Genomic DNA, 12,091 nt, shown 5'->3' with positions numbered 1-12,091 from the left:
CGGGAAGGTCCAACACATCTCAAGAGGTGTTCAGTGAATGACCTTCTATATAGTTGGTCTCTGATGATGGTGAACCGAGCCGCTTGGTTTCTGATTCTTTTGGCTTCCTTTGGGTCAGTCGGGAGGACGTCATCCCGAATGTATTGAACCAAAGGTGTTGTCCAGTCGGGCTCGTTACTGATTTTAAAAGTTTCTATCTCCTGGATACTCGAGCTGCTTAATTCTTCAATATAAACTGCCGAGTCCAAATTTTTGTAATTTGCCAAGGATAGCCGGGAGAGTTCATCTGCCTTTTCATTCTCCTTCCTAGGTATCTGTCGGTAAGTTACCCGATCGAAGTAGACCTGGGATTGCTCAACCTTGATCAAATACTTAGCCATTCTCTCGTCCTTTGCACTGTACTCTCCCTTGATTTGGTTGACAACTAGTTGGGAATCACTTCTTACTTCTAATTCCCGAACCCTGAACCCTGAGTGCCCGGGCTACACGTAAGCCTGCTATGACAGCTTCGTATTCGGCTTCATTATTTGAAGCCTGGAAATTGAATCTTATAGCATAGTTAATTGTGAAGTCCTTGGGGCTACTGAGGGTCAAACCTGCTCCCGATCCTGAAACACTACTTGAGCCATCAACGTGTAAAATCCACAAGTTTGATGTTTCAGTTGAGGCTGTTTGGTTTTCCCTTTGTGGTAGGGTGCTTTCTACAATAAAATCAGCCAGTACTTGAGCTTTTATGGCCGTTCTCAGTTTGAACTCAATCTGATATTCACTGAGCTCCACTGCCCACCCTACCATCCTTCCTGCCATATCAGGTCTTTGAAGTATTTTCTTTAATGGAAAATTGGTCGGGACTATTATCGGGTGTGCTTGAAAATAGGGCCTTAGTTTTCGTGATGCCACGAGAAGCACTAAAGCCTGCTTATCTATGTCCGGGTACCGTGTCTCCGCATCTATGAGTACGTGACTCACATAATAGACCGGGTTCTGGATCGTTTCCCCTCTCACCAATACAGCACTGACTGCAGTTAGTGAAATAGCAAGGTAAACTGCGAGAGTTTCCCCGGTTTTGGGCAGTGCTAAGACAGGTGTCGTCCCGAGCGACGTTTTCAGTTGATCAAATGCCTGCTGGCATTCCTCCATCCAAGTGATTGCTCCAGAAATGGATGTGGTTTTCAAGGCTTTGAAAATGGAATTGCACTTTTCTCCGGCTCGGGAAATAAACCGGTTCAATGCGGCTACCCTCCCTGTCAAGCATTGGATTTCCTTTATCGTAACAGGCGGTGCCATCTCGATCAGTGCTTGGATCTTTTCCGGGATGGCCTCTATTCCCCTTTGGGAAACCATGAACCCGAGGAACTTCCCCGATGAAACTCCGAAAGCGCATTTTTCAGGGTTCAGGCGCATTTGGTACGTTCTCGGTACGTCAAATGTTTCTTCCAGGTCTGCCAAATGTTTCGCCCGAACCAAACTCTTCACGAGCATGTCATCAACGTAAACTTCCATATTCTTCCCGATCTGCCGTTGAAAAATTTTGTTGACAGCCCTTTGATGAGTGGCCCCTGCATTTTTCAAACCAAAAAGGCATCACTGGGTAATAGTAACTCTCCCGATCGGTCATGAACGAAGTGTATTTCTCGTCTTCCCGACTCATCAAGATCTGGTTATACCCTGAATAGGCGTCCATGAAGCTAAGGACTTCATGCCCAGCAGTAGCATCAATTAGGAGGTCAATCCTCGGGAGAGGATAACAGTCCTTGGGGCAAGCTTTGTTCAGATCTGTGTAGTCGGTACACATTCGCCTTTTTGACCATTACTACATTGGCCAATCAGGTTGGACATTCAATCGGTTCTATGAAACCCGATTTCTCCAACTTTTCAACCTCGACTCTGATTGCTTCATGCTTCTCTATTGCGAAGTTTCTTCGCCTTTGGATGACCAGGGTAGCACCTTTCTGCATCCAGAGTTTATGCTCTGCCACCCTCCTGTCTATCCCGGGCATGTCACTCGCCGACCATGCTAAAATATCCGCATTGTCGTATAGGAATTGAGTAAGATCCTTTCTGGAGTCGTCTGGTTGCTCCGATCCGATGAACGTTCCTCTGTCGGGAAGGGATTGACTGAGTTGTATCCTTTCCAATTTTTCTACTGGCTCCACTCGCTGCATGTTCTCTTCGTCCCGGTCGTCTCGGACTTCAACATTCAGAGCGGCTCCCGAATTTTCTGGCCTACGTTTTTCCTTCAAGTAATTGGTGTAGCATTGCCGGGACGTTGATTGATCCGAACAACATTCCCCTACTTCAGCCTCAGTCGGGAACTTTAGTTTTATGTGCCTAGGGGATACGACTGCCTCAAGTGCATTGAGTGTCGGACGCCCTAGGATCACATTATATGCTGACAACTCCTTTACAACCATGAAGTTGACTCAAACCAGCATGTCTCGGGGTGACTTCCCGATCTTGAGATCCAAATGGATTGTTCCTTCAGCCACTGTAGAGATCCTGCGAAACCATATAATGGAGTTGATGAAGGGGTTTGCAAATCATCAGCCAATTTTAGCCTTTTGAAAGCCTCATATGAGATTAGGTCAACGGATGAGCCCGTGTCAACCAATACTCGGTGAACCTCCCGATTAGCTATTTTGACCTTGATGATTATCGCATCATCATGGGGTGCTATAACTCCCTCTAAATCCACATCTGTAAAAGTTATGGGTTCCGGGCACGCTGAATTTTGCCTCTTTTTAGGCAAGTGAACTGCTCCCACGTACCGGGCCTTTTGTTTCGCCTTCCTGATTGACTCCACAGTCGGCCTCCCATAATCACGTATACAAGTGTTTCTTCTCGATCTTCTTTCTCCTTTCCCTTATCTGCTTTTTTAATGGCTTCTTTAAGGCTTGGTGATCGGGCTCTCTTCTTTGATTCTGGCGAATATGTACGGGACTTTCCCGACTCCCTTACATATTGACCTAGTTTTCCTTGCTGGATCAGTTTCTCAATTTCCGATTTCAGGATTCGACAACCATCTGTGTGGTGGCCATAGTCTTTGTGGAATCGACAGTATTTTGTCATATCCCGATCTTCCGATAGTGAGCGTAACTTACCGGGCCACTTTAAAGAACTCTTGTCCCGAATATTCATCAGGATCTCTGAGGGTTTTGTATTAAGGGGAGTATAACTCACTCTCCCTTGATTGCGTTTCCACTTGCTTTTCGATCCCTGATTTCTTTCATTCGGGGAAATCTTATCTGTATCCCGATCAGATCTTCTGTCCCGATCTACTTTTACCCGGGCATTTATAACCTCGTAAACGCTGGCTTGCTTCTGGCATTTGCGTAACAGTGTCCCATATGTTTTGGGTTTGTTTGTTAGCAAGACTTCCAGAAGTCTTTGATGTGTGATGCCGCTCCAAAGTGCATTGTATGCAACTTGATCATCAAGCTCCTCGATCTCGATGGCAACTTCGTCGAATCGTTTCAGGTAATCCCGAATAGACTCACTTCTTCCTTGCCGTATAGCAAAAAGGCTATCGGATGTCTTCTTACTCCCGATTGTGCTTCGGAATCGGGCTATGAATTTCTGAGCAAGCTCCCGGAAGTTGTTAATGGATCCCGGTTGTAGGCCACTGAACCACTTAATGGCTGGTCCTTTGAGTGAAGCCGGGAACGTTCTGCAGAGCAATTCGTCCTCCCGACCTAGCACAATCATTACTGACTTGAAGTAACTTATATGCTCTTTTGGACTTGTCTTTCCTTCGAACGGGGTGAACGTAGGCATGATGAAATTTCTAGGAAGAGGCATGTTCATGATCTCATCCGAAAAAGGTTCTCGGTCTACAACGTCCAAATCCTCATCATGATCTCAATCCTCCAGTTTTCGCTCGACCTCTGCTACCCTCCTTCGGAGCCGATTCTGCCGTGCTCCATCCTCATCAGATTCAACATGCCTCCCTCCGATGGTGAGTAGTTGCTTCCCCTCTTCGGGGATGTGCCCGGGATGTTGATACTCTCGACCGTGAAGGCTGATGTTGACTTTCTCCCTGGTCCTCCTTATCTTCGATCTCTTCCCGACGACTCCTTTGGGGCAAAGACCCTGTCTTAGGTGGTATCGAAAGACGATCTAAGGCACTGATTCTTGTTCCGTTGGGAGTAGTTTGGCGTTTGCTTCGATCGGGATGAGTTTCCCTTTGTTCCCGAGTTATTTTTAACCTCGGGATACGCCTTGCTCCTCGAGAGCCTCGTGTTGTCTTGAAAGCCTTCATCAACCTTCCCGACTGGGTATTACGTCTTGGCCCTTGTTCGACTCCGATTTGGTGGACCAAGTTACGTAGCACTCCCTGCATCTCGAGCATGCCCTTTCTTAATTCGTCCATATCTGCCATAGTGGCATGGCCTTGAGGACCCTGGGAAGTTCCTTCGCCATTCGGGTCTTCCAGAACCAGATTATCCTGAAGTTGTTCTTGCTCTAATCGGGTAGAAGGGTCAACCGCATCTTCATGGATCGTTCGATCATCTCCAGTGTTTTCTTGTCGGGAACGTCCATTAACTCGTCTCACCATGACTTCAAAGTTTTGTCGTTCCCACAGACGGCGCCAAACTGATGCGGATCAATTATACTTCTGGATCTGACTGAGCCTCCTCTCTTATCCGGGTCGATGAGTCCTGCAAGAAAGGTTAGATGCGGGCCGGCTTGTGTGCCGGGCAGCCGCCTCCGATGGCAAAGTCAGATGACGAACAAAGTGAGGTCTCGTGCAAAAGCTACACAAGATTATACTCAGAGTGTATTGGATGCTTACCAGAGGGATATGTCTATGCTTTTATATTGTAAGTGTTACCTTTTATGTATTTGGTAAGTTTGCCCGACAAGAGCCGTTATTTCTCCTGAGATCACGCCTTCCTGCTATTGGTTCCAGCACAATCGTCAACAGAGTTGACTTTCTCAATAGGGAATGACTGCCTTATTTGTTGAGCGTGATGCGCGCTTTGATCAACTCAATCGGTTATGTCCCGATTGAGTGTGAAGCCCCATTCGGGCGTAACCCGTTGATATAGGAAAAGTGTGTCAATGAGATGGCCCGGCTGGACTTTTTTTTTATTTCCCGGTTTTCCCCCCGGGGCCCCCCCCCCCGTGGGGGGTTTGATCAACTCAATCGGTTATGTCCCGATTGAGTGTGAAGCCCCATTCGGGCGTAACCCGTTGATATAGGAAAAGTGTGTCAATGAGATGGCCCGGCTGGACTTTAAGATCAGTCCAGGTTATACCCGGTTGGATATAAACCTTCCATATCACTACATATACACTCGGGATTATACCCGATTTCTACCTCAATCATGGATAGCCAGTACTCTCTCAGAAACTTGGCAGATCTGAAAGGGGTATCGTTCCTGTATACACTCGGTGTTGTACCCGACTACTACTTCAATCATGGATAACCAGTACTTCCTTGCTATCCCGAATGTTGTGAACAACGACCAGGATAGGGGGCTTATGATACGGAAGTTTCACACCTAACCGGGTAGAACCCGAACGGGTTCCCACATCCGGTTAGCACTCGTCTCTTCTACCATCGGTTTATACCCGGATGTGGCTCCGCATGTTATCGGGATATAGCCGACTAAGTTGACCAAGGCACAATGAACACTCTACTAATACGGTAACCTTTCTCTCTTAAGAAAGTCAACCCCATCGACGATTGCACGGGGCTAATGACAGGAAGGCGTGATCTCAGGAGATATGATAGCCCCTGTCGGATAGACTTACCAAATGCATATAAGGTAAGTCAATCAATATAAGATGGAGGACACACCTCTCCGGTAAGCATCCAATACACTCTGAATATAATCTTGTGTAGCTTTCGCACGAGACCTCACTTTGTTCATTATCTGACTTTGCCATCGGAGGTGGCTGCCCGGCACACAAGCCGGCCCGCATCTAACCTTTCTTACAGGACTCATCGTCCCGGATACAAGAGGAGGCTCAGTCGGATCCAGAAGTATAATTGATACACATCAGACCAACAGTAAGAAGATAAAGGTAGAGATACATCTCAACAGACTTTTTCAAGTTGTCAACATCTTACCTAAAAAACTATTAGACATGATTCCAATCTCAAAAACAAAATGTTCTATGCATGAATTACAGACATCAACAGCAGAGTACTAGGAAAACTTCAATGTTAGCTTTTGAACACCAAGAGATGGTTAAATTATTCTTTCTTTTCGAGGAAACAAAAGAACTGTTTATAGTTGCATATGCACCTGACAATGCCATGATGGCTTATCTAGGCTCCCTGAATCATACCCCACCCAAAACAAAAATCAATGCTTGTAATGTATAATTTTATAAATCATACGTACCAAGTAAAATAACTACTACATTGTAAATCTAATAAATTTACTAGAAATCAAACTCTGAATGTAACCACCAAGTATGATCCTACTTAAAACATGATCAAATATTTATGAAATTCGTACAGGAAAATAAAATCTGGGGATGAGGTTGTCAATGTAAACAGAGCTACTAAAATGACCATAGGTCACCTTGCATATCTTAGGTCTTGTGCCAGAGGAGGATGCATTTGATAGTGATCATGTTCAACTGACACAACATTAGGTAACCACGAACCCGTAGTTAGATTTAATGAATTAGTTCATCGAGATTGTTGTCTTCAAAGTTTATGAGAAGTATATTGTATCGCTTCCTCTGCCGCCATTGAGGACAGAGAAGCATGTTTGATGGTCACTAATGGAGGCATACTCCACTATTCCGCATTCACTCTTACTGGGATGTAGAATATAAAATACCTTAAGTTACAAGACAAAGGGATGAAAAAGTTGATATTACCTTAAAAATTATCCGTGTCCCTCTAAGTGGTCCCTGAGCTATTCTCCCTTCATAAAGCCTGCAACAGAACTGCCATGGATGGTATGAGTAAAAATGACAACACAAACAACGAGAACAAACAACATGACAGTTCCACAAATCTATATACTCCATATCTTAGAAATGCACCTGATTTTCACACTACCCTCTCCCACATCTTGAACTCTTAGTCGCTCCACATCTTTCGAAGAATACTCAACATCTGGTCCGGGCTGAAACTTTGTATAGCTGGAGCTCAAATGAAAAACATATCAATTTCAGAATTCAAACGTAGCAACCAAACCCCTAAAATTTTGATTTTGATTTTGATTCACCTTGTAATGTTCATAAATCCGTAGCTTCCGACAAACCTTCCCACCTCAAAATCGTCTGGATCAGTAATCAGAGTTGCTCTGGAGAGTGACGATGCTCCATTTGTTTTATCCCGTGAACTGAGCTTTGAGCAGCTCTTAAAGAAGCAATGAAGAGATTCACCATAGAAAAACGAAGAAAACTTAGAACTAGATGATTTGTTTGGATTTCTCGATGTTGTTAACCTAATTCCTGCAATGGAGAAGCAAATTGGAGTCGTTATTAGCATTGTGATCAACACTTTGCTGCGTTCTCTCCTATGTTTTCACCTTCTCTGTTTGGACCATTGAAATGGCGCCAAAGTACAACAGGTAAACGAGTAATGGATAGGGTGGGATTTCAGGGATTTCGTTTCACGTGGCGTCGGTTTATTCCTTCCCCAGAGTGGAAAGTATTCCGTGAACCGCTTGTCTAGGAGTGCACGCTGTGACCTATTGCAGGGAATCACTATTTTTTGAAGGGTTCGACTTCGGTGCTACGCCTTTAAACAGTCAAGATCAAGATTTCGAACCGTCCGTTTTGCCAAAGGTGGTATGTTAAAGCGGTTAAAGACTCAACGTCTTGGGTTCGCACCCACTCGGCGGCATTAATTTAAAAACCTCACCCCCTGAGGAAGTAAATCGTGGTGCACGCAAGTGGCCCCGGATGAACCTCAGTTCCAAAAAAAAAAAGTATGAAAATACAATTTTCAAAAAAAAAAAAATTTGGTGATGAAATACAATTTTCAAAAATGAACTATTGAAATCAAAATCTCGGCTAAGATCAAGATCTCAACTGTTCGTTACAAGTAGTCTGCTTTAATTACTCAACCCCTGAACAATCATTTTTTTAAGAGGAACCTCCAAAGCAAGCATTTATTGCTCGTTTGGGATTTTTTTTTTTTTTTTTTTTTTCATTTTCATCATTCAAACCGTCATACCGAAACCGACTATGACCCATAGGCCCAAGTAGGGGTGTAAACGGACCATATTCAGATCGGATAATAGAGATACCATATCCGCATCCTATTATATTTGAAACGGATTCGAATAATATTTTATCAGTTTTTGGACGGATTCAGTTGGATTCAAATGATAATCGAATAGTTATTTTCTTAAGTAGATTATTCTAAATGGGTATGAATACCAATCGAATACAAGTTTTCGACTACCAGTCTACATTTTTATCATTTTATTTATGAGGCTATGTTTGAAATTTAAGAATTTAGCAACTTTAATAGCTATTTAATAGAAAATCAAGAAAAATAGTCACACACACACACACACACACACACACACACACACACACACACACACACACACACATATATATATATATATATATATATATCGGACGGATAATAATCGGTAAGAGAAGGGTATTACATATCCGCATCCTATTAGTAATCGGACGGATTCGAACACTCAAAAAGGATGCGAATGCAAATTCATAAGCGGATTTCGGTTATCCATTTACACCCTTAGATTGGGTCCTGCGCCATAAATGCGCAGGACCATCAAGCCATGCACTTTGAGCGGTGGGATCAGAATTTCGGTCAAAATTTCGATCTCGACCGACGAAATTCAACGATCGAGATTTCGATCTCGACTGAAATTTTGGATCCTACGGCCGAAATTTCGACTTGATGATCCTGCGCATTTAATGCGCAATATACAAGCTTTTTCACCCAATGGAGGGGGAGACGGAAAAAAAATGAATGGAGAGACAAGTTACAGAGGTTAGAATCACATGACCTCCTCAAACTTTTTGCGTTTGTTCATTGGTGGGTGAGTACTTGGAGATTTTCTCCCAGAGATCCGTGCTTCCCACAAACGCAAATCTTTGTTTAACCGAGAAAAATCTATGCAAATCTTTCTTTCTAACCTCCCTAGGTAAGGACATGACTTAAATGATTTATTATAGTTTCATCATAGCCTATAATTTCGTGTGGCCAGAAAGGAAAAGTAACACTTTCAGAAAGAGACAAAAATAAAACACCAAGCCCCAATAAAGTCCTGATCAATGTATCTAATCTAAATGGGTAAATGATTTGTACCTTAGCCTAGGAAGTAGGGGGTGTCAATTGTATAGTTTGGAGTGGTTTTATTTTGAGCTTAACAGTTTTGAACTAAAAATACCAAGTCCAAACACAGGCTATTAACAAAATAACAATTTCTGTTTTAAGAGATTTGGGTTTAGATTGCTAATAGTTTGTGCTAATCAATCAATAATAAAAGTTGCTCCATGGCTAACGGTTTATCAAGTTTCATATTTCTATCGTTTTTTTCCTTCTCTATTTGGATTAAAACAAAAAATATAAGAGAGATAATGGAAGGACTTCACTACTTTCATATGGCTAAATATGATTCATGAAAAGGGGAGGGAGGTAAAAAAGTTAAGCTAGTCTAGAATCTGAAATATTCACGACAAACAAATCTTGGAAAGTTTTCACAACATGACAACAAAGAGCAAACAAGGTGATTCAGGCCATTCAATTTTGGGCTAACAGGGCGCACACAGGTTGACCCAAAGCAGCTTGAAACCGTTTGAACTTTGTCCCAACACAACCTATTAGGCTGCGTTTGTTTGCAAAGGTTGGGTGGAAAAAAAGGGGTGGAAAAAAAAATATGTGAGTCTCATGTGTAGTGGGGTAAAGGATAATGAAAGGATATAAAAGGATTTTGTGGAAAAGTGATAGTGGTGGGTCCCATTTTTTACTTTTCCCAACTTTTCCACAAAGTCCCACCAAATATGTGAGGTTTTAAAATGGCTTGGGGTGGAAAAGTTGGGTTGTTACATTACCATACAAGTTTCCTTTTTTTGATTCAAGAAAACTTGTTTCACTTTTCCACCTCAAACAACCAAACAATCTATCATTTTGGGATATCAGGGAAAAGTAAAAATTTTACACTTTTTTCAAGAATTTTTTTACCCCACCTTTATTCCTGCAAACAAATGTAGCCTTAAGGTTTAATTTGGAATCGTTCAAGCTATAACAGGCTGGTTTGGTTCAATCTTAATGGTTTGAATTGCAAATTAATGAGGCAATATTCCCATAGACATATATTATCGTGCCCCTACTAAGACCAAACAATGTGTTTGTGCTTATTTATTTGATATAAATGATGTTCACTCTAACATTTTAATGTCTGCAAGACTTTTTGATCAACAACTAAAATGGACAGGTTGGTTGGTAGAACTATTTTAGAAGGCAACTTCCACTTACTCCATAGGAAGGATTTTTTTCAGTTGACTTTCTGGAGGGCATGATAGACTACTTGCAGTTTGGAGTCGATTAGGCACAACGCACAAGTGACAACTCCATCAAAACCTAATATGTGAAGTCTTGGCATTCTTGAGATTCAATTATTATGATTTCTCTTGTCCTTGTATCAGTGTATGCATGGTCGTTGGATTTGAAAAAACATGTTGCATGCCACGATTTGAGAAGTACATGCATGAACAAATAAAGACTCATACTCTACTTTAAGGGTGTCAATTGTGTATTGAAATCATTTTACTGTACCGAACCGTGCCGTCTAAAACCGCAACGTATTGCACTATTCAAAGTTTGGTACGGCACGTATCGAAACCGAAATTTGAAATCCGGTGCGATACCGGTTTCAGGTACTCATACCGTCGTTATAGTGCAAAATATTTGTAGGGCAAAATTAGCAATCATTATATATAGTAAATAAAATCATCATGTTGCGCCAATAATGGGTTAGTTGAGCGGTTAAAAGCCCATACCCCATGGGGAGGTCTTGGGTTTGCACTCATCCGGCGACATTTAATTTCTAGTATTAAAAAAAAGCATCACTACTAAGAAAGAAACAAAAAAAAATCATCATGTTGAGATTAATTAATGATACACAGTCTGTCATCGCAATACTTTCAATTAAGGGTGTCAATTCGGTGCGGTATTGAAAAACGACACGGTTTTGGTTTTGTTACGGTATTGTATGGAAACAAGTGAGAAAAATAAAAATCAAACCTAAACAGAAAACTAACAGCAAATTACTTAAAAGTCAAATATCTCAACCCAGTCACGTGAGGTTGAATTGTCATTGAATTAATACAACCACCATTCTAAACATCTTGCCAATGATGTTATAATGCATTATGGAATGACCAATGACTCGGTCACTTATAAGAAAAAAACTCAATGGACCTTCAAAACATATGAAACAAAAACCACAAACATATGAAGCACCTGGGAAGCTTCAACAACTTTAGATAGACTTAAACAAGCCATCAGGACAAGAACTAGATGTGGAAGCCCAGCATCCCTGATTGGGGTCATAAGCTTGTCTAGCTGGATCAAAGCCATTATTAACTTAATAATCCAAAGGGTCTCCTTGTATGTTTATATATGCACCGTGCTTGAATTTACTTTCATTAAGCAGATTGAGGCTGTAAGGTGGGTATGAAGTGAAGTGTGAGATGAGTTTAGGGTTAATAACTTTACGGTATACGGTATAAAATATGGTACGGTAATCGGTAATCAGTTTAACAGTACGGTAAACGGTATTTACCGACGGTATGATACTTTATACCATAACACCGTATCGTATCGTACAATTACCAAATTCGGTTTCAGTTAAAAACGTACCGAATTTGAAAACGGTACGGTACAATATAGTTTAAATGGTTCGGTACAGTACAGTACGGTTTAACAGTTTTTTAACCAAATTGACACCCTTACTTTCAACTCTTCTATTGGATTATTCATTATATATTTATAATAGAACTAGCATATTCTCTGATATATAGTTCGAGAAAAGAAAAGAAAACAAAAAAAAGATTTCTTGATAAGGATAAAAACATAATTTAACTGCACTGGTCTGGGAAGGGCTCGACTTTAGTGCTGTGTATGATCACG

At 41.8% G+C, this 12,091-nt stretch overlaps 1 protein-coding gene across 2 annotated transcripts in view; it reads right to left on the bottom strand.

Moving 5' to 3' along the window:
• Window positions 1-7,576, bottom strand: part of LOC149000231 (Protein kinase superfamily protein) — a 40,449-nt gene extending 32,873 nt beyond the window's left edge. For both annotated transcript variants that reach the window (XR_016170629.1, XM_089139060.1), the window contains exons 1-3: window positions 7,194-7,576; window positions 7,009-7,107; window positions 6,841-6,898 (exon numbers count right to left, since the gene is read on the bottom strand). Coding sequence is in view for 1 of the 2 variants with exons in the window: in XM_089139060.1 (XP_088995186.1) it covers window positions 6,841-6,898; window positions 7,009-7,107; window positions 7,194-7,459 (423 nt within the window). In the remaining variant the exon portion in view is untranslated. The remainder of the gene's footprint in view (window positions 1-6,840; window positions 6,899-7,008; window positions 7,108-7,193) is intronic.
• Window positions 7,577-12,091: the final 4,515 nt, after the last annotated feature.

The sequence above is a fragment of the Hakea prostrata genome, chromosome 11, assembly GCF_041222555.1.
Source record: "Hakea prostrata isolate BN-2017 chromosome 11, UWA_Hpros_2, whole genome shotgun sequence".
NCBI classification, from domain to species: domain Eukaryota; kingdom Viridiplantae; phylum Streptophyta; class Magnoliopsida; order Proteales; family Proteaceae; genus Hakea; species Hakea prostrata.
Note: the sequence above shows the minus strand (reverse complement) of the source record. Positions and strands in the feature narration are given on the sequence as shown.